Source organism: Astatotilapia calliptera, chromosome 1 (assembly GCF_964374335.1).
Source record: "Astatotilapia calliptera chromosome 1, fAstCal68.1, whole genome shotgun sequence".
Classification (NCBI taxonomy): Eukaryota; Metazoa; Chordata; class Actinopteri; order Cichliformes; family Cichlidae; genus Astatotilapia; species Astatotilapia calliptera.
Window position 1 is genome coordinate 28,283,746 of NC_137422.1, and position 18,508 is coordinate 28,302,253.

At 39.5% G+C, this 18,508-nt stretch overlaps 2 protein-coding genes and 1 long non-coding RNA gene across 3 annotated transcripts; 2 read left to right on the top strand and 1 right to left on the bottom strand.

Annotated features, from left to right (window-relative positions):
* The first annotated feature begins 2,943 nt into the window (after nucleotides 1-2,943).
* Nucleotides 2,944-4,772, top strand: LOC113023240 (regulator of G-protein signaling 9-binding protein). The gene has a single exon (XM_026169300.2). The coding sequence runs from the start codon at nucleotides 3,132-3,134 to the stop codon at nucleotides 3,870-3,872; it is 741 nt and encodes a 246-aa protein (XP_026025085.1). The 5' UTR covers nucleotides 2,944-3,131; the 3' UTR covers nucleotides 3,873-4,772.
* A 4,129-nt stretch (nucleotides 4,773-8,901) lies between these two features.
* On the bottom strand, nucleotides 8,902-12,646 carry nudt19 (nudix (nucleoside diphosphate linked moiety X)-type motif 19). The gene is made up of 3 exons (XM_026171816.2): nucleotides 11,785-12,646; nucleotides 9,905-10,112; nucleotides 8,902-9,816 (listed from the first exon to the last, which is right to left on the bottom strand). The coding sequence occupies exons 1-3, from the start codon at nucleotides 12,538-12,540 to the stop codon at nucleotides 9,599-9,601; spliced, it is 1,182 nt and encodes a 393-aa protein (XP_026027601.2). The 5' UTR covers nucleotides 12,541-12,646; the 3' UTR covers nucleotides 8,902-9,598.
* Nucleotides 12,647-14,176: 1,530 nt separating this feature from the next.
* LOC145426104 (uncharacterized) lies at nucleotides 14,177-15,429 on the top strand. The gene is made up of 2 exons (XR_013906865.1): nucleotides 14,177-14,310; nucleotides 14,913-15,429. It is a non-coding gene; the product is annotated as an uncharacterized LOC145426104 (long non-coding RNA).
* Nucleotides 15,430-18,508: the final 3,079 nt, after the last annotated feature.

An 18,508-nucleotide genomic window follows, 5' to 3' on the forward strand; every position in this document is an offset into this window, starting at 1 on the left:
ATCCGCTTGAATAATGCAAAAAGAGCAAAGCAGGCAAATACCACTCAGCCTTATGTGCCTCTCATCTCTCAACACAGCAGGAGCCAACTAAACAACACATTATCCATCCAGTACTGTGTGCAACAACAGGCCTCCTCCCAGTGTGCAGGCAGCTGTGGTGACAACCCACAAATTATCCACTTTTACCACACTTATAAAACTGAAAAAAAAAATGGCAAGAGAAAAACTGAATACTATTTCCGCAAACCTGTGTCTCATAATCACATCAGCGTAGCTTTAAAATCACATGGAACAACACACAAGGAGAAACAAAGTGTTTTATCTTTTTATAGGAACATATGACTGAAGGTTTAGTCAGTGTATGAAAGATCTTTTGGTATCAGGGTATCATCAGTTTGTTTTGGGTTTGCTTTCAGTGTTCATTGAACCTGATTACACATCAGGTTCAATGAACACACTCAGCTGTGACAGTCAATGGTGCAATACATGTCAACCAGATGGTAATTTTTTATTCTGTTATTTTTAGTATTGCAAAATTATGCATTTTTGATATGCTGATGAAAAGGTGGTGCAGCATCGTCAATAGTGTTTGTTTGTTTTTTAGCAGCTTTTCAAATGTATCACCCTCCACTACAATCTACACTCACCGATGTCTTTATCAGAAAAAATGTTGCTAATCTTGGGTTGGAAGCCAGTTTTACCTTCAGAACTTTCTGATTCTTTGTTCCACTGATTATGGTGTGAGAGATTTTGGTTCATATTGATATGATAGCATCACACAGTTGTTGCAGATGTCAGCTGCACATCCATGATGCATCCCAAAGGTGATTTAATGGACTGAGGTCCACTGACTGTGAGCACATTGTCATGTAAAATATATGTAAATGAAATAAAATAAAACAACTTTGATTTGATCTTTTTTTTTTACATGTTTTTTTTATCTTGCTGAAAGCAACCATTAGATGATTGGTACACTGTGATCACTAAGGGATGGACATGGTCAGCAGAAATACTCGGGTAAGTTGTTGGCATTGAAACAATGCTCAACTTGTACGAAACAGCCCAAAGTGTGCCAAAAATATCTCACACACCATTACACCACCATCAAGAGCCTGAATCACTGACACAAGGCAGGATGGATTCATGCTTTCGTGTTATTTATTCCTAAGTTCTGACTCTATCTCTGAGTGTTGCAGCAGAAATCAAATCGTCAGACCAGCCAATGTTTTTCCAGTTTTCTGTTTTCCTGTTTTGATGAGCCCACACAAATGAACCTAAATTAACCTAACCTTGCTTCCTTGTCCTTAGCTAACATGAATAGCTCCCAGTGTGCTCTGTCTGCTGCTGTAGCCTATCTGTTTCAAGGTTCAATATGTTGTGCAATCAAAGATGCTCTTCTGCAAACCTTGGTGGTAACAAGTGGTTATTTAAGTTATTGTTGTCTTCCCATCAGCCTGTAGTAGTCTGGTCATTCACCTCTGACCTCTGGTAACAAGAATGCATTTTCACCCACAGAACTGTCACTGGTTGGATAATTTCCCTTTTTTGGGTCATTCTCTGTAAACCCTAGTGATGATTATGTGGGGAAAATCTCAGTAGATCAGCAGTTTCTGAAATACTCAGTGGAACCTCTCTGACACTACAAATCATGCCACATTTAAAACCACTTAAATACCCTTTATTCTCCATTCTGGTGCTTAGTTTGAACTACAGCAATTCATCCTTACCATGTCTACACATCTAAGTGCAGTGAGTTGTTGCCATGGGATTAGTTATTATTATTAGTTATTGGCTTTACCAAGAAGTTGGAGAGTTCCTAACATAGTGATGGCAGGCATACATTACAGATTAGGGTAGATTTATCAGTGTGCTGCTAACTATTGCAGCTTAGTTGAAAGTACAGTGCATTTTTATGTTGATGGCAATATAGCCTCTGTTACACAGAGAACACAGGAAGTCTACAAGCCACATATATATACTGCAGGGCATCAGAGTTTGATTATTTTATGGCCATTGAAAGGGAACTGTGGGAACAAGAGAGAGTACCAGTGAAAGCTCTTTAGCCTAACCTCCAGCAGTGAAGATGAAGTAATAGGCAACACTGAAACAGACTGAGGATAGTTCCAAGAGGAAGAAAAGAACCATTCATTTAAACAATTCATACTAAAAGTATAGATTGTTTAACTTAAGTAAAAAATTATATAAATAACAATCTAATTTTTTTATTTATTTACTTTACATTCCTCTCTGGGTTCACCGGTCTTTATTTTTCCTCGTGCAGCCGACTGTAAGCAGGAACCCTGATGACCATGGTATTGTCAGAGAGTTAGGGTGTTTGTGATTTGACTTCCCTGCTGATAGACATCGCAGTTCTGCCCACATCATGGACAGAGCAGCCAATAGCATGAAGAATGTAAACCAAACGCCTGTGTGGAAAAAAAACCAATGGGAGTGAAGCTGTTTTGCTGCCCTGCCTCTGCCTGCCGCTGAATAGCACTGTTGTGCGTGCACATGTGACTACAGAAGGCGCTTACTGGTATTTAAAAATCATCGATCGGGTGCTGAAGTGGACAGCTCCTCATGCAGATAAAACAAACCAAAACAACAATGGCTCGCGTTGCTCCTCGCGGACGCTGAATGGCGAACCTAACTTGTCTGGCAGCGCATTTTCTTTGAACATTTATTTTAAGCTGCTGAAGAGAAAAGGCGCCGAGCTCTCTACGCAAACGGTTAGGCGGATGTTGTGACACCTGTGGCTGAATCGGGATCGCAATTTCATAAAAGGGTGGTTGGATTGTTTCACGTTCGCATCCGTCCTGCAGGAGACGGGCTGCGGAGCCGTATGATCTCGTGTTGGAAAACACAAAGGTAATCTAAAGCCTTTTAGGCTACGGGGCATTACTTTCTAAGCCACTCTCTATATCTGCTTGCACAGGAAGGAGCATGGATAGAGAGGAATTTTCTCTCACCAGCGCGTTGAGTGGATTTAGAGAGCGGCTGGTGAGCTCCCGTGGAAACTAAACCGAGGTCAGTGGCTAAAGCATTGTTCGAATAAGCGCGCTGTTTAGAGCTCCCCCTTTTTAATCATTTCATATTTTCTAAGAAGGATATAGATTTTTTTTTTATCAGTCATGGGGAAAGAGGAATGCAAAACAATGCTGGACGCTTTGAACAAAGTGACCGCCTGCTACAGGCATTTGGTCATCGCTCTTGGGAGCACTTCGGACTCGCAAAACCTGCGAGAGGAGCTGAAGAAGACCCGCAAAAAGGCCCAGGAGCTGGCGGTGGCCAACAGGACTAAACTGACTTCTTTGCTCAAAGATAAGACCATCAGCAAAGAGGATCGGGCCGAGTACGAGCGCCTGTGGGTGCTGTTCTCTAGTTGCATGGAGCTTCTTGAGGTGGACATGAAAAGGTCCTTAGAGATAGCACAGGATTTCCCCCTCAAGGTGCCCACAAGACACCTCATCCAGACAGGGATGACCGGCAGCACCACCACGGTGGCGGCCCGGGCCATGAGCGTGCAGAATATGAAGTACGAGGCGGACAGCAATATCGACACGGCAGACCTCAGAGACCTACAGGCCGAGATCACCCAGGTGAGCCAGATGATGGAAGAAATGGAGATGAAGGTGCAGGTGGCGCCGTGGGCCGTGGAGGCGAAGCAGGAGGCAGGCGCTGAGCTCAAGTCCAACATGAGTGTAGGGAATTCCTCAGTGGGTGTCATCTCGATCTGCGAAGAAGAGCCCAAAGAAGAAGAAGGTGGCGGAGGGAGCAGGGAGACTGGTTTTGCGTCAATCTGCGCGGTGATTGGATTCTTTGTCATCGTTATAGTCGCCTTGGTTCTAGGCTATTTGGTCGTCAATATGTGAACTGTCTAACCAAAAGCCCACCCTGATGGACATCCTGTGAAGCTGCCCAGGGAGCGGTAAGACTCTGCAGGCCCATAAGAAAGAGAAAGAGCGTCTTTTTGGGCTTGAAAAATAATGTGGACACAGAAAAGTTATTAAGCTTTCCTTGATTTGTGAATGTATTTGGCAGAGACGAGAAATTGCACTAGATAAGCTAAAATGTACTAGAACAATATAGCCAAAGTGTGAAAATAATGGGAGTGAGGTAGAAAAAGTATGTTTGGGGGGGAGGGCCAGTGGACCATTTATTTTTGGAAGAGGGTGGGAAAAAAGGTCATAAAATTACGTGACAGAGTCTAGCCATCAGGATGATATAAACAACACGTAATCCAAGTGGATTAGTGGAAAAGCTCAAGCAGAAATGTAGCCTACGGTTAACTATTCTCATGATGTTCTGTGGATTGATGCTTTGCATCCAGAAAAGTTAAATCTGCTCAAACAAACAGGGGGGCATCTAAAAAACGGTTGTCTTATTGAAACTATAGTGGAAGCCAGCACAGTTAATCTCTGCTCGTCAAACCACACTGGTCGGATGTTATCAAATCTGCACTCTTCTACACTCCTTTCAGCACCGTTTTAATGCGTCATAATAATCTGTATAGCCAGATTGCAATAGGCCTGCATCTTACTTTACCGCATCAAATCACAATGTGCTTGATGAGAGCCTTGGGACCGAAGAGATGTTCACAGTCTTTTAATAACGCACCCATTCACTGTAAGCCTGCTCATGTTCCTTTTCAGGGTTTTCTTGCACAGTGTTGAATGTACATTGCAACATGAATAGAATGTTTGTAAATACTGCTGTTTCAGAAAATGTACATACGATCAAGTATATTTATTATAATAAAACTTCGAAACACACTTGAAAATGTGCTTGCAGTTTGATAGGTGCTTTACAAACATGACCAGGCATGCTTGTAAGGTCACTTTGTCTGAAGGTGTGGTAAGTTGTGTACCAGTCCGGGCCTAGTTTGTAATCACTGCAAACCTAAGCTAGAGATCTATACATCTAACACACATAGAGATGTTTTAAGAAGGGAATTAACCACTTAACCACCTTAGGTTTAAAATAGTACTTAATTTAAATGGAAAGTAGACTATGCTTAAATCCCTAATAGTTTTACATCTAAGAGCCTTTAAGGGTATTCCTGGACTGGCATCCAGTTGAACTGGAAGCAGTCAGAGTCAAAGTTTCCACCCATGTGGTTGTTAGTTAAGGGTAGATGCACACTAAGACAGTTTTCTTTAGCCTAACATGAATATAAATGCAAGTTAGTTATTAATTTGCAGAACAGAAATGAGTGCTGCTCCAGAAATATTTTCAAGTCACATGCTTTAGTACATTGGGCTAAAAACAAAAACCTTAACATATAGAGAGATAATGCATCTAATGCTTGTCAAACCACCCTAAAATTCATTAAATAGAATTATGCAAAGGATTGAAAACATCTTCCACTTTTTTTAACTCCACAAAAGTTTGACAAAAAATGTAAAAAGTCAAAAAGACAAAAGTGCACTTAAAAAATAAAGATAGCAAAATTGTTGGTATAAGCATGCATGTAGATATTTTCAGAAATGTATATGTGGGTAAAAAATAATAATGGTCATTGAAACTTTGTCATAATCTGGGTTTGAAATCACAGTAACTTGTACTTTGATACCTCCAGGCTAAAATATCCAGGTATCACAAAACTTCATTTCTTACATAGCCATAATGTCTATGTAAGTGAAATAGAAAACCAGATTTATGCACAAACTCATTGCATTTTTGTGTCAGAGTGTTTGTGTGTTATCATTATTATTCATTTAAAAAAACATGCCACTTCATGTAAGTAGGTGTCTGAGTTTCTTTCCCCAACAGGCCACCGTGTTCATCCTGTGAGTTTCCTCATCTTCATTGCAAGTTGGTTAACTTATGTTCACTAAACGCTCATTGATTTCATAAGTGAAACAACAAACAGTCATGGAAGTAATGACTCTGGTCATCAGTCAAATCAGAAGGAGGTCCATTTAGATTGACAAAAGAGCCAATTTAACTAAAAACAATAATTCAAGATAAATATTTACACTTGTATCATTAAAATAACAGTTTGATGCAAATTCTAATGAAAAGACTGTTTAAATGCTGGCACCTGAAAAGCTGCACATCACATGAGCCCTGAAAGGACCCTAATGATCAGCTTCTTCACTATTAAGGAGGTCCTCTTGTACTAATTGTATATGGTAAGTGGACCCATGGCATTTGAAGTCAATTGAGTCTTAGGCTGAATGTAGTTATCTCACATGTTTAAATGCAATTACAGTACATCCACATTCCTGTTCGAAGCAGAGGCTCCTTCCTTTACATATATATATATATGTGTGTATATATATATATATGAACTATATGTAAAACATTGTAAAGGTATTCAAGTTTCAGATTCATTTCCTGGAAACAGGAAATGAATCTCTCTCTCTTCTCCACCTCTCAATACAGAAATTCTGTGGAGAAACATTTAAAAAAGAAACTAGTATAATAGAGTAAACAAAGTAGATAAAATGCAAGATATTTAATCTTCTAACAAAAAAGCTGAAAGCATTCTTTGGCAAGACTTCGATGTGTGAAAATCAGTGGCATGCTCTACTCACATCTGATTCACAGTAGGCTTTCTGACATCTTGTTTATCGTTGCTGTCATTTCACAGAGGCACTATGCTCTTCTAACAGTGAGTCACGGACCTTGAATCTCTCGAAACTTATGACAGATTTACATTGTCATCCGGAAATCTAAAAATATAAAAGCGATTAATTAAACATGAGGATGAGAGGGAGGAGATTTAAGTAGAGAATGAGATGAAGCATCCTCAAATGCTGCCCTTTAAAATTTGTTCCACTCACTTCCAGAGGAAGAGGAGCATTTATGCAACATGCAACTCAGAGACTGTTTCATGTGTCTTTTAAATTGCTTTTTAAAAAATTTCAGTTATGCAAGATGTTCCTGAAAATAGCCACAGCATCAAATATTTAGAGTGCTCCATCACTCACCTTTACAGGTGAGTAAATCAGGTTTCTCAACAGCTGTTTGGAGGTATTTTATTTTAACATATGCACAACAAAACCATGTATTTGCTTAATTCGCTCGCTTGGAAACAAGCACACTAAGCAGACTGGTTCACAAAGAGGTGAGCTACACACTTGGCAGACACAGACCACTGCATCATCACTTCATCTGGACTTAGATGGTGGGTTTTCAAGGCTGTGAGTTGCCATAGAAACCCTTAACATACTCCGCAAACAGCACAGAAGGTTCAGCAGCGTTATTTCAACTCACCCGCTTTCTGCCACCACCATCCTACACACACGGCACTCTGAAGCAGTAAGAGATGAGGTGTGAGGACAGGGGAGGGCAAAAGGGGACAGAAGCTCTGCATCTTTTATCAAGCTGACAGGTAAAATATGTCAGAAAGATGAAAACCAGACTGAGGGCTGCTGACTCGCTTCAGTGTGTGTCTTCATTTTTTTTTTCTGGGAGAAATGTTTTCGTCAGATCAGAGTGACATTAAAGTACTTTTTCTGATGAACACAGGTGACATTATGACAGCATATTTGGATCTATCTCTTGTGCTGGTTCAGCCTCTTCCCACTTGTTCTAGTCGTCTCAGCAGTCCAGCAGACGGTGGTCTGTCACATTTAAAGTGCACTTTGTGTTTTTGAGAGCCGATACCAAAAACAGTTATGAAAAAAAAATCCTGTCTTAAAATACTGTACTGGAGAAATGTGTGAGACAAGGCTATGGGTACGTTGAGCCACCACCAGTTTTCCGGCCCGAAAAACAGGTGGTTTTTCGGTTCTTTCTTACTACAGAAGAAAGAACATTATAAATAAAGTTGTAATATACTTTATTTACATTTTGAGTGTGAATTAGTGAAAGTGTACCTCTGAATTGCACCTTTTCTAAAAAGGTGACTGGTGCATAATGTACTGGAACTCTCGGGGTGAATTCAACCATTGGCCTCTTTTATCTGAAATTAATTTTGTATCTGTACAAAGCTTGTTGTTATGTCAAATATACAGTTAAGTGAACACTGAAAGCTAAAAGAAAAAAATATTTGGATGCTCATGTTCCACAAGAAACAAAATTTGTCATGTCTTGGATTTCATGACAAATCATATCCAGACTTTTACTTTAAAACCTGGTTAATATGAACTGTTTTCTCAGATAGTTTAACAAACTACCTCACACCACCCTCATGGAGCCTGTGTCTGGCTGTTTGATAAGAAAAACATGCATGAGTAGCCCTTTTGAAGTCTATTTGAAAGAGCAGAACAAACACTTCCAGAGCTCTGGTAGTGTTTCTTTCTCATACAAACAAGCAGATACTAATCCTGCTGCTGGATTGATGCTCTTCCACACTTTTGATGGTGATAGTTGGGAGATACAGGAAACATTTTTTAGACAGTATAAACAGGTATGCCATCCTGGAGGAGCTGGGCTATCTGTGCAAAAGGAATGTGCTTCAGGTACTGTTTCATGCTGCCAGTATTGACAAGAATGGTACTGAAAAATTACAGCAAAGGAGAGGAAGCACTGCATGTGTTATCACGTTGATTTGCACCAAAATGGATGAAACTGATTTACAGCAGTCTATGTTCCCTACAATATGCCTGAAACTTACCTGACTTTGTGTTATACTGTGATGATTGAACTGAATTGAGAGCCTTAATTTTAATAGGACAAACCATTTGGCTCATTACTTATGTCCATCACAAATAATCATAAGATATAGCACAAAAAGGCAGGTTAAAGCAGCGTTATTGAAAGGTTAATATGAATAATGATCAAATATGCTCAATAATAAATTCATTTATACTGGCAAAAATCCTGCGTGGCCCATTTTGGACAAAGTATTTCTCACAGGGCTTCAATTTGTCCTGAAGGACACTGTTCTGGAAAACTTCTACTTATGCATCCTCCACACAAGGACAACCATGAACACACACAAGACACTTGTGTTTTTCAGCAGCCTTTATGTTTAAATTAATCAGATTTAACAAATTTCATTAACAGCATTGCTGTAATCAACCTATATTTCCAGTAATAAGCACAACTGATCAAACACAGCCTTCAGCTTTCACTACAACTGCGACAAAGTTTGAGGATACTCTGGTCCTCTGTATAGTCATGAAGAACATGTCTTTGGATTGCAATAACTATATATACATTTTTATTGGAACAAAAATCTGACCTCTTAATGCATCTGTGTCTGTGCAGGCAGGTCCGTGCAAATAAAAAGTTGTCTAATCTTTAAACTGCATATACAATTTTTGAAGTTGCTTTTTGTCCTGACGTAAAAACTAACTACACACTGTAAAAACAGACACGATTACTGCCATTATTTAAATGAGCTGTCTGGCAGGTCCTGCAAAGTTTGGCCTGAGCTGAAGACTGAATGTTCTTTCTCTTCTGTCCATGTTTGTCTTCTTCTTCTCTTCCAGCTTCATGTACTAGGAATTTCTACCCAAAACAAGCCAATCTGAAACACATTAACTCTCAAAGTGCTGCAAAATTTCTCATTTAAATTAACATAATAAAATATACAGTGATGAGAGCAACATGACTGAGACCGATATAAAAATATGACTGTAAATTTGCCTGGTTTTGTGACTTTTTATTTCATAGGCACAGGAGGACAAGGATCACAGGGTTGTCAAAGCTGACTTTTTGAGTCATGTGACACTGCTGAATGTGCAACAGGGAGGACGTGCTTGTATTTTGGAGTGATGGTGATCTGTACCCTTAAAGTGTATGGATCTGATATGACAACACGGTGGAGCGGGGAAGCATCCTGATGATCCTTTGATTGAGGGGCTGTGTTTTTTGCAGCTTCAGAGTCTCTTGGGCTGTCCACTGGATAAAGTTTATCACCTGGATGAGTAAGTAGTCCAAGAGAGAGAGAGGAAAGATTAAACATAGATAGGTGTAAATCATTAAATGATAATGATAAAATCTGCACCTGGCAGCAGCGATATATGATGTTCATCATTTGATACAACAACGGGCATCCACTGCTCGCAGCCCGCTGTGGCACGCTGGCTGGCGAAGTTGTGGAGATCATTTAGTAGAGGGAAGTGGCACAGGCGGCTGAGTTCATAGAACTGTGGAGGCGCAATCCACAACTCCTGTGCCTGGTAGCTCTGCAAGATCTCTGAGGGTGTGGACCACTGAAACACACAGATGGGGTTAGTGTTTTAGAACTGCAACACTGTGATCTTACCTTTGATTTGGTACACAATATCAATCAGCTGGTACAAAGACACCCGAAAGAGTTATTTATTTACCCACTGAAACTAATTTTACCACATTTTCTGTATAATTTCAGCTGCAAAACCCCATTTTTGAATTACTCACACTGACTTATCCTTGTGTAACCAGTGGCCCCTGGAAGATTTTAATGATTGGTAGAGGAATTGTATAAAGAAGTTCAGTGTCAGGTGATATCAGTTCTTATCTTGGGAGGTCAGAGAAGATGCTAGCTTCACAGTGTGATTTTCTGAGATCACACTTTTTTTTTATGAGGAACATTATTTAAGAGGCAAGTTGACTGCACTGGGAAAATTTAAAAAGGAGCAAGTATCGAACCACTTCTTAGGTCTATGACATTTTCCAACTGTGCTTCTTTAAAAAAAACAAAAACGAACTCTGTGTCGTAAAACAGAAATCATGATTGTCAAGAAACTGATTCACAAGGCGGTAAGCATCACTATCAAGAATTTGGAGGTGTTTCCGTTAGTGAGGGACAGGAGGTCACTGAACAAACTGCTCTCCACCACAGACAATCTCACCCACTCCACTCCGCACTACTGAGGCAGCAGAGCTCCTTCAGACTGATTCAAACACACTGCCATAAAGAATGATTGTGGAAATCAATCCTATATTTCTCTATAAAACTGTACAATAAGGTTTTGTTCTGTCACAGGTGAACATACCTGTCAGGAATAAGATCTAAAACACACATTTTTGTATTATACCCTTTCATGTTTACTTTTATTAATTTTTTTGGAAATGCAATTTACACTATTCTCTTGCATTCGCTTCAGTTTTACTCTTTGTTTGTTATCATTGTAGTCTATGTAAATTTTTGCACTATTTAACAGTATAATTCCCTTACTGTGCACCTGTGGCACTTATACATTCATTTGGTTGTTTATTTACTGCAGACTGTGCTGCTTTTATTCCTTATCCCACTGCTGTAACACAATCATTTCCTTTCTGGGATCAATAAAGTATTTAGCAGTGATTACTGAAAGGTCTTAATTTTGTTCTCCGAATTCATTTCCTGTTACATTTGGAGCATTTCTTTGCTTTACTTTGTCCCCTGGCATTGCATGGGCTGTGGACAAAAAGATCTGCAGGTCTGTCTAATAAGAATAAATTGACATCTCTTGTTTTCTGTAAGCTATAAGCAAAAGGTCGATAGAGGCTGTGTCCTACCACACCAGGCAAGACCCTCGGTGCAAGTTGTGCAAAGATGCTCCTGAGATGACCACATAACAGCAGCGTGCAAGATGCTAGCAGGCAGGGGATACATGGAACCCTATAACCAAGTGCCTGGCATAGTATACAGGGACATCTGTGCTGAGTATGGCTATACTATATCTTTGCTAAATAATATGGCCATACCAAGAGATAGAAAAATCAGAAAGGAGCCACCCCTCAGTGGCTGTAGCTCAGGAGTCAGTTGCTCTACCAGATCCCAGATTTTAGTTGGGATACTGTTGGATTATATGACTGACCCCCTTTTTAATGAATTGGTAAGCAGGTTTTGATGGTCACGTGTGCGTTTCATGCGTCTATAAAGAATATAAATTAATCTGGCTGGATATATGTAATCACCTGAAAACGCTCAATTTCCTTATCATCTTGTAGCGTATGCGGAATCTCCTGCAAGCAGCAGATGAAGAAAGCTGTGTCAAATCTCGTCGTCCCATATCGGCCTGCTGGAGTCAGCCAGTTGCTCCACTCATGTAAAGCCCAGATGTTAGGCAACACTTGCAGCTCTCTACACATCCTGATAAAGTTGGAGGGGTTCTGGTTAACCAGAGCCCTCCACTTGGTGAGCTCACTGCTGCACAGATCATTCACCCCGTAGCGCTCAATGTAACCAAAGTCCTTTATGCTTTTTAACATTTTTTTCTCCTCTGTTTTGGGAGCAACCAGAAGTACGCCAGATTCCTCAAATGTTTCCCTCAACGCGCAGATCCGGAGGGCGACTTCTCCCGGGATGGGAGAGCCTAGTTTCAGTCGGTCTGTAGCAAAGATTGGAGGTCTGGTCTCCAGAGGCTGTTTGACACTTCTTAACCCGAAAGTCAGGGAGTTAGTGAAAGATCTGAAAATGTCCAGCCACTCACTGGAAAAATCCGATGCGTCCACCACTCCCCCAGGAAACACATAAGCATTGGGCATGAATCCGCTTTTACCGCTTCTTTTAAGCAGCAAAACGTCGTAATCAAAGAGGGACCTGTGGGGCAGATGTGACTGTCCAGAGTCGCTTTCCCCTGTCAGCGGTGCTCTCGGGGTGAAACCACGCCCGCGTCCTGCGGCTAAAATCAGAGTGGCCGCCTCTTTCCAGTGCTTCAGTGTCGTGTTCATCCTAAACCAGCAGCGGTTTCATTCAGTCTAAAAAGTTTCAGCCTCTGACCTCTGTACTTTCACCGTCAGCTGGCTGGTAGCTTTGTTTTGGTGGAAGTCACATGATTCGGGGAACTGGGGACAGAAGCCGTTATCGCCATCTACAGGCTGGAAGATCAACAATAACACGATCCTTAAATACAATTTATAACAGTTTTTCAGCATCTATCTATCTATCTATCTATCTATCTATCTATCTATCTATCTATCTATCTATCTATCTATCTATCTATCTATCTATCTATCTATCTATCTATCTATCTATCTATCTATCTCAGTTATAATGATGTGTCGTGGTGACTTTGCTGTAAAACTAAAAAAAAGTCTTTTAATTAAAGGCAGCTAAATTGCAAAATGTAACATGATTTTAAATAGAAGTACATATGTAATTACAATATTTAATGTTACATGTAATGCCCTAAATCTGATTTTTTTAGGCTTTAATACAGCAGTTTTATTCCATTTTACTTATTTAGTAATTATTAAGCTTTTATTGAATTGTGTAGCTTCAATGTTTTTTAAACTATATATATCTGTAAATATTTGTTTTCAACATAGCTCTACCCATGAATCATATATTGGTAACTTTCCTGTCCTGGGTTTGCAACATAAAAATGAAAAAGCCAATAACACTCTAGAGTTGAAACTTTGATTTTCCAAGTATTTCAGTAAAGGCTTATGGGAGTAAGGGACTGTTTCTGGAGTTTCAGTGAATGAAAGTGTCTGCCAATCTGTCAAACTGAAAGTTCTCACTGCAGTAAATACTCTTACTTTCTCACAAACTGTTCTAAATTTTGTTGGTGAAAACTCACTCAGTCAGATCCTAAACCCCCTCCCCCTTGTATTTGTCTGAAACGTGGTCATAAGTTCTGGGTCTCAGGGTTACTGAGTTCATATGCCAGTGCGTTTTTGTGTTAGCAGATTATAACTGTGTCTGCGGCAAAGGTTCAAATTCTCCTTAAAGCGTTTTAAACATTTCCTTTGTATTCGGTAGGTACTCCAAAAGCTGCAAGAACTAGAGGAAGCCAGTGTTTGAAGTTAAAATAAAATCCTGGTTACATTCCCTCTTGGTGCCCACTCTTTTATGTGGTCTTTTTTTTTTTTTTTTTTTGCAGATGCAAACATAGTTGTCTCTCTAGTTTTTCCCTCTTGATTAATTCCCTCACTTCCATTCTGATAGTTTCAGCAATCTTCCTCAAGGAATTTATTCAGTCCTTTTATTGAAGATATTATTGCTTAGATATTAAACATGATTGAGACGAGGATTTTTATTCTCTCACTGATAAATTCAAAAGTTTTCACAAAAAGTAGCCCACAATGCAAATCTCAGTTGTTCTTGGGTTTCTTTAGATCATGGCACACTGTAAAATGTAATATTGTGTTTAATTAAAAATATTAAATGGGCTGAACTCAATTTTTTATCAATTTGTTATTAGAACTCGATTTAAATAAGTTACCAGTACTTTTTATGCAAAAATGCTGATAAACTCAATTTATTTGAGTTGTCTAAACTTAGAAAAACTAAGTAAGCTGGAAGTTTTGCTTCTCAGGGCGGAAGGATGAAAAATGTGTTTTGAAAATGCCACATGACTACCTCCTCCTCCCTCTCGGATCAGTCCACATGTTCATGGTGCCAGCATTTGTTATGGGATATGTTGAACAAACCTGGAGAAGCGTCAGCTCAAGAGATTATTGTCATTGCTGTGAATCTTTACCTGATACACTGACTTGGTGAGTAAATGTTTACTCTTATTCAAACTGATTTTGCGGCTTCTCTTAGTTTAGCACCAGGTTTATAATCTTGCTAGCTAGTTAGTGTTAGCCTAGCGTTGCTGCTGCCGCTGGGGTCATGTTACTTAAAAATTAACACAACAGCCTTAAAAACCTTACATAAAACTGTGTCGGTGAAATTTTCTGTTGATTGTTTGAAATAAAAAAAAGTGAGATAAGAGCCCAGACAAAATTCTTTGGGAGGTGCAGCCGTTAGGGGTGGGGGTATTTTCAATCCATAGCCATAACCAACCAACTAACTAACTAACTAACTAACTAACTAACTAACTAACTAACTATATATCATGTTTAACCTGAGTAGCAAAAGAGTGCAGGGGGGTTGAAAAGAATAGCCAGAAGTTAGCTGTGCTCCCAGACTCTATCGAGCCTTGACCTCCCGGTCAGCTGCTGGTGGATAACAGAGCTCTCCGAAAACGTGGAAGCACTTTTGCAAATATGTGATATTTTGATAAATGAAGTAGATATTTCAGCATTACACATAAAAAATGTTTTAAGAAAGCAATTAAGTTCATGTTCCAAAAAATATGATTGTTTGCTTGCAGGACACCAGGAGAGATGAGTCCTCCGTCACAGATAGTGTGGTCAGTGAAGATGGTCGCCTGCAGGTTCAAGCTCATTGCATCTCCAACCCACATCCACTGCCACTGTACTTAAGGGAAGTTAAAGACTTTCTTCTGCACCTACATTTGGATCACATCGATCCATGATAGTCATTCAGGCAGTAATGCCTGGACTGGAAACAAGCATCCTTAAAACATTACAACATTCCAGCTCATGTGTTGGAATGAAAAACAAATGTGTTGTTTAAATCAGAGACTGCACTTGTGACAGAACAATAAATATTTTATTTTGATTATATAAGTAATGTAAGTACAAAACAGACTTGTGGTAGGCCTAAACTTATTTTCAGAATAATTACATCTGAGACTTTGTTTCATTGTGAGATTATAACAGTGATATAACAGTGTTGTTCAGCAGAACAGTGTCCAGTATGTTGGCTGTTATACTTGGTTGTGTTTGAAAATAAAAGTTGGGCTGATTTTAACATCATTACAAAAAGTTTTGTTAATTATTTTTAATCATATTCAGGTTACCACAAATTGTTTTTTCATTTAGTTGAACTTGAAATGTTTGTCAGTAGGTAAACAATTAGTCAAAGGAGCTTGCAAAGAAAAGCGTCTGGACTTCTTTAAGTTACTTGAAGACGTTTCACCTCTCATCCGAGAAGCTTCTTCAGTTCTAAGGTCAAATGGTGGAGAGTCCCAGATATAAACCTAGTGGGAGTGACCCCCCACAGAGGGACAAAAGGACCCCCTGATGCTGAGCTTTGCCCTGGTCTTTATTTATACTTCAGTGGTGCGTGTGTGTGTGTGTGTGTGTGTGTGTGTGTGTGTGTGTGTGTGAGATCAAAGGGTCAGAGTGTGACCCCATAAACAACTTCCCTTAACCTGCTGGTCTGGAAAATCCAACAGTTCATCTATATGTAAAGAAGCACTTAAACTAAAACAGACATAGCTACGTTAATCCTGCCGTAAAACAATAAAACAAGGTACGAACTCTCATGCTCCCAGGACGTGGGGGTGCATTCCTGGAGTGCACACCAAGCCTGCAGCCTGTTAGAGATCACACACAATTGATTATATGCCTCTAAGTATACATGGTTGAACATTTCCTAATACAAATAACTACATGCAGTATTCTATCGTATGCAAACTTATATCACTAAAAGATTATACTGACTACTAAATACAATTTTCCATTGACAGAGGTCAAATGATAACTTCAAGATTCTAATGACTAGAGATGAGAGCATGTGGGGGTATATTTGATTGGTTTTTAGGTGTTTAATTGGAACTTTAGGATTATAATTCCTTAATGTAGCTTATCATTATCACTGAGTAACAGATTAAGTGATCTCCATCAGTATAATTTATTATTTATGTGTGATGTTGATGACACCCATAAACACACCCACAGTGTGAACAAAGTGAGGCTTATGCGTAACAAGGCTGAAATGGCTGCCTGTAGTCCAATCAGTAGTGCTGTTGGTGAAAGACAAAAGTCCTCCATAACTCTTCCTTGGCTGAGGTTAGTAGATTTAATACTTGTTAAGTCTAATTGTTGAATGTTGTCATTGTGTTTCTTAAATTTGTCTTGGTTCAAACTGTAGGATCAAAGCCATTCCTTTGTTTCTGACCACCTCTCCAGCCACTCTGTGCTGGGGGAGGTTTTACTGCAGATACATTCTATCTGGAAGATCTGTTTCTTGTGTTGTAGCTTCCTGCTTTTACGACCCTTTTGGTGAGCAGGAGGTCACATACACACACACACGCACACACATTCTCACACACTCACCCAAACACACACATGGACACACATAGACACACACACGTTCTTGCACATGCATACAAGTGCCTACACATACACACATAGTGCCTTGTCTTTGTAATCAAGAGGGGTCTTACGAGGGGAGGTGCTTTTGCTGTGATGTGTATTGTAACAGTTTGTCAATAAATAGCTGCGAGGGAAGCTGCTCTTTGAAGGATTTGGGCTATGGGACAGGTGAGGAGTGTGAGCTCCAAGAGCTGCTTTTTGACTCTAAACTAGCGGGGCATGTGGAAACATAGACCCAACAATACTTGATAAAGCATTTTAATCTAGATCACATACAGAAAAAAACAAACAAAAATAAAAACATTTAATATGGAGTCATCTTTGAATTTGCATCAATGCCTGCACAAATCAAACCACTCAAAATAAAAATTAAAAAAAGATTGTTTGCAAATTTTAACAAGCTGCTGTAAGGAAGTATTCCTCCAACAAGAGATCTGTCAGTTTAAATATTCAAATTAAATATACAAGTCCTTCAAGAAGGAAATTCAACATGGAGATGTTGGTAATTCTCAGTTAGCTGTATCTACAATTTGAAGAAAATTCAATCAAAGTGGAAAAGGTATTAAGGCGAAACTATACAGGTGGACATGGGAAGATGTGTAGGACATGGAAATATGCTTTGAAAATAGAAAAACAAGCACAACAGGAAAATGAAAAATGAATGGGCAAAAATTGTAGTCAAATTTGTGAGAGAACTGTAAGATATGGGCTAAATGGATTTACATACAAAAAAGCCAAACAAAACCAGTACTAACACCTAAACAAGAGAAAACAAGCTTGTAATGGGCTAAAGAAACAGTCACTGAGTGCAGATGATTGGATTAAAGTGATGTTTAGTCATGAATCACGCATCTACATTTGTCATGGAGATGACACAATTCCAGTAAAACTGAATGCCTGACGTAAACACGTGAATTTCCCCATTCATTTATGTAATGAGTCAGCATGTGGTAAAAGTCCAAGGGAGATGGCAACCACCACCACCACAACCTCCACAACAACCACCACAACAACTACAACCACATTTTATTTTTTTTACAGATACTAGTATTTTTTTTATTTGACTCTATGTGTCTATCTCTGTGCCGCTTTAAGACTGAACCCCCCCCATCCTGTGGAGCTAATAAAGGATTATTTCATCTTATCATGTCTTATCTGAACCACAGTTATCATTATTGCAAATCCCCTAAGAGTCATAGTCCATCATCTCTTAAAACAGATGCGTATGAAATGACATAATTAAACAGGTCATTGTCTGCCCTTATCACAAGGCACAACAATTCTGCAATGTTCACTTTTGTTAAGGCATTTGTTTGAATTTGCACTTACATTTACATCACAGATCATACAAGATTATTCACATAAGACATAATATGATCCTATATATGTTGGGTCTGTGTTTCCACAAGCCCCGGTAATTCTAGAGACTTATTCATCATGAAGAAAACAAGACAGTCGATCGATCAATTATTTGCGCAAGGGAGGCCTCGTCTGTGTCCACCACGAAAATGACCTCTAGATCTGACCTCCACCTGCTGCCTTTTATTGAGAGACAGTTCACACAAAACACGTCAGAACAAAGCCATGCCCCCTTGGTTCCAAGACAAGGCATTGTATGTATATGTGTGAACTTCTGTATCTAAGTAAGTGTGTGTGTGCGCGCGTGTGTGTGTGTGTGTGTGTGTGTGTGTGTGTGTGTGTGTGTGTGTGTGTGTGTGTGTGTGTGTGTCAGACCTCCTGCTGA

Coding starts and splice junctions, on each gene's coding strand:
- LOC113023240 (XM_026169300.2), top strand. CDS start 3,132: ATGGGGAAAGAGGAATGCAAAACAATGCTGGACGCTTTGAACAAAGTG.
- nudt19 (XM_026171816.2), bottom strand. CDS start 12,540: ATGAACACGACACTGAAGCACTGGAAAGAGGCGGCCACTCTGATTTTA. Junction 10,113..11,784: donor AGGAAATTGAGCGTTTTCAG/GTGATTACATAT, acceptor TGTGTGTTTCAG/TGGTCCACACCCTCAGAGAT. Junction 9,817..9,904: donor TCATATATCGCTGCTGCCAG/GTGCAGATTTTA, acceptor TTACTCATCCAG/GTGATAAACTTTATCCAGTG.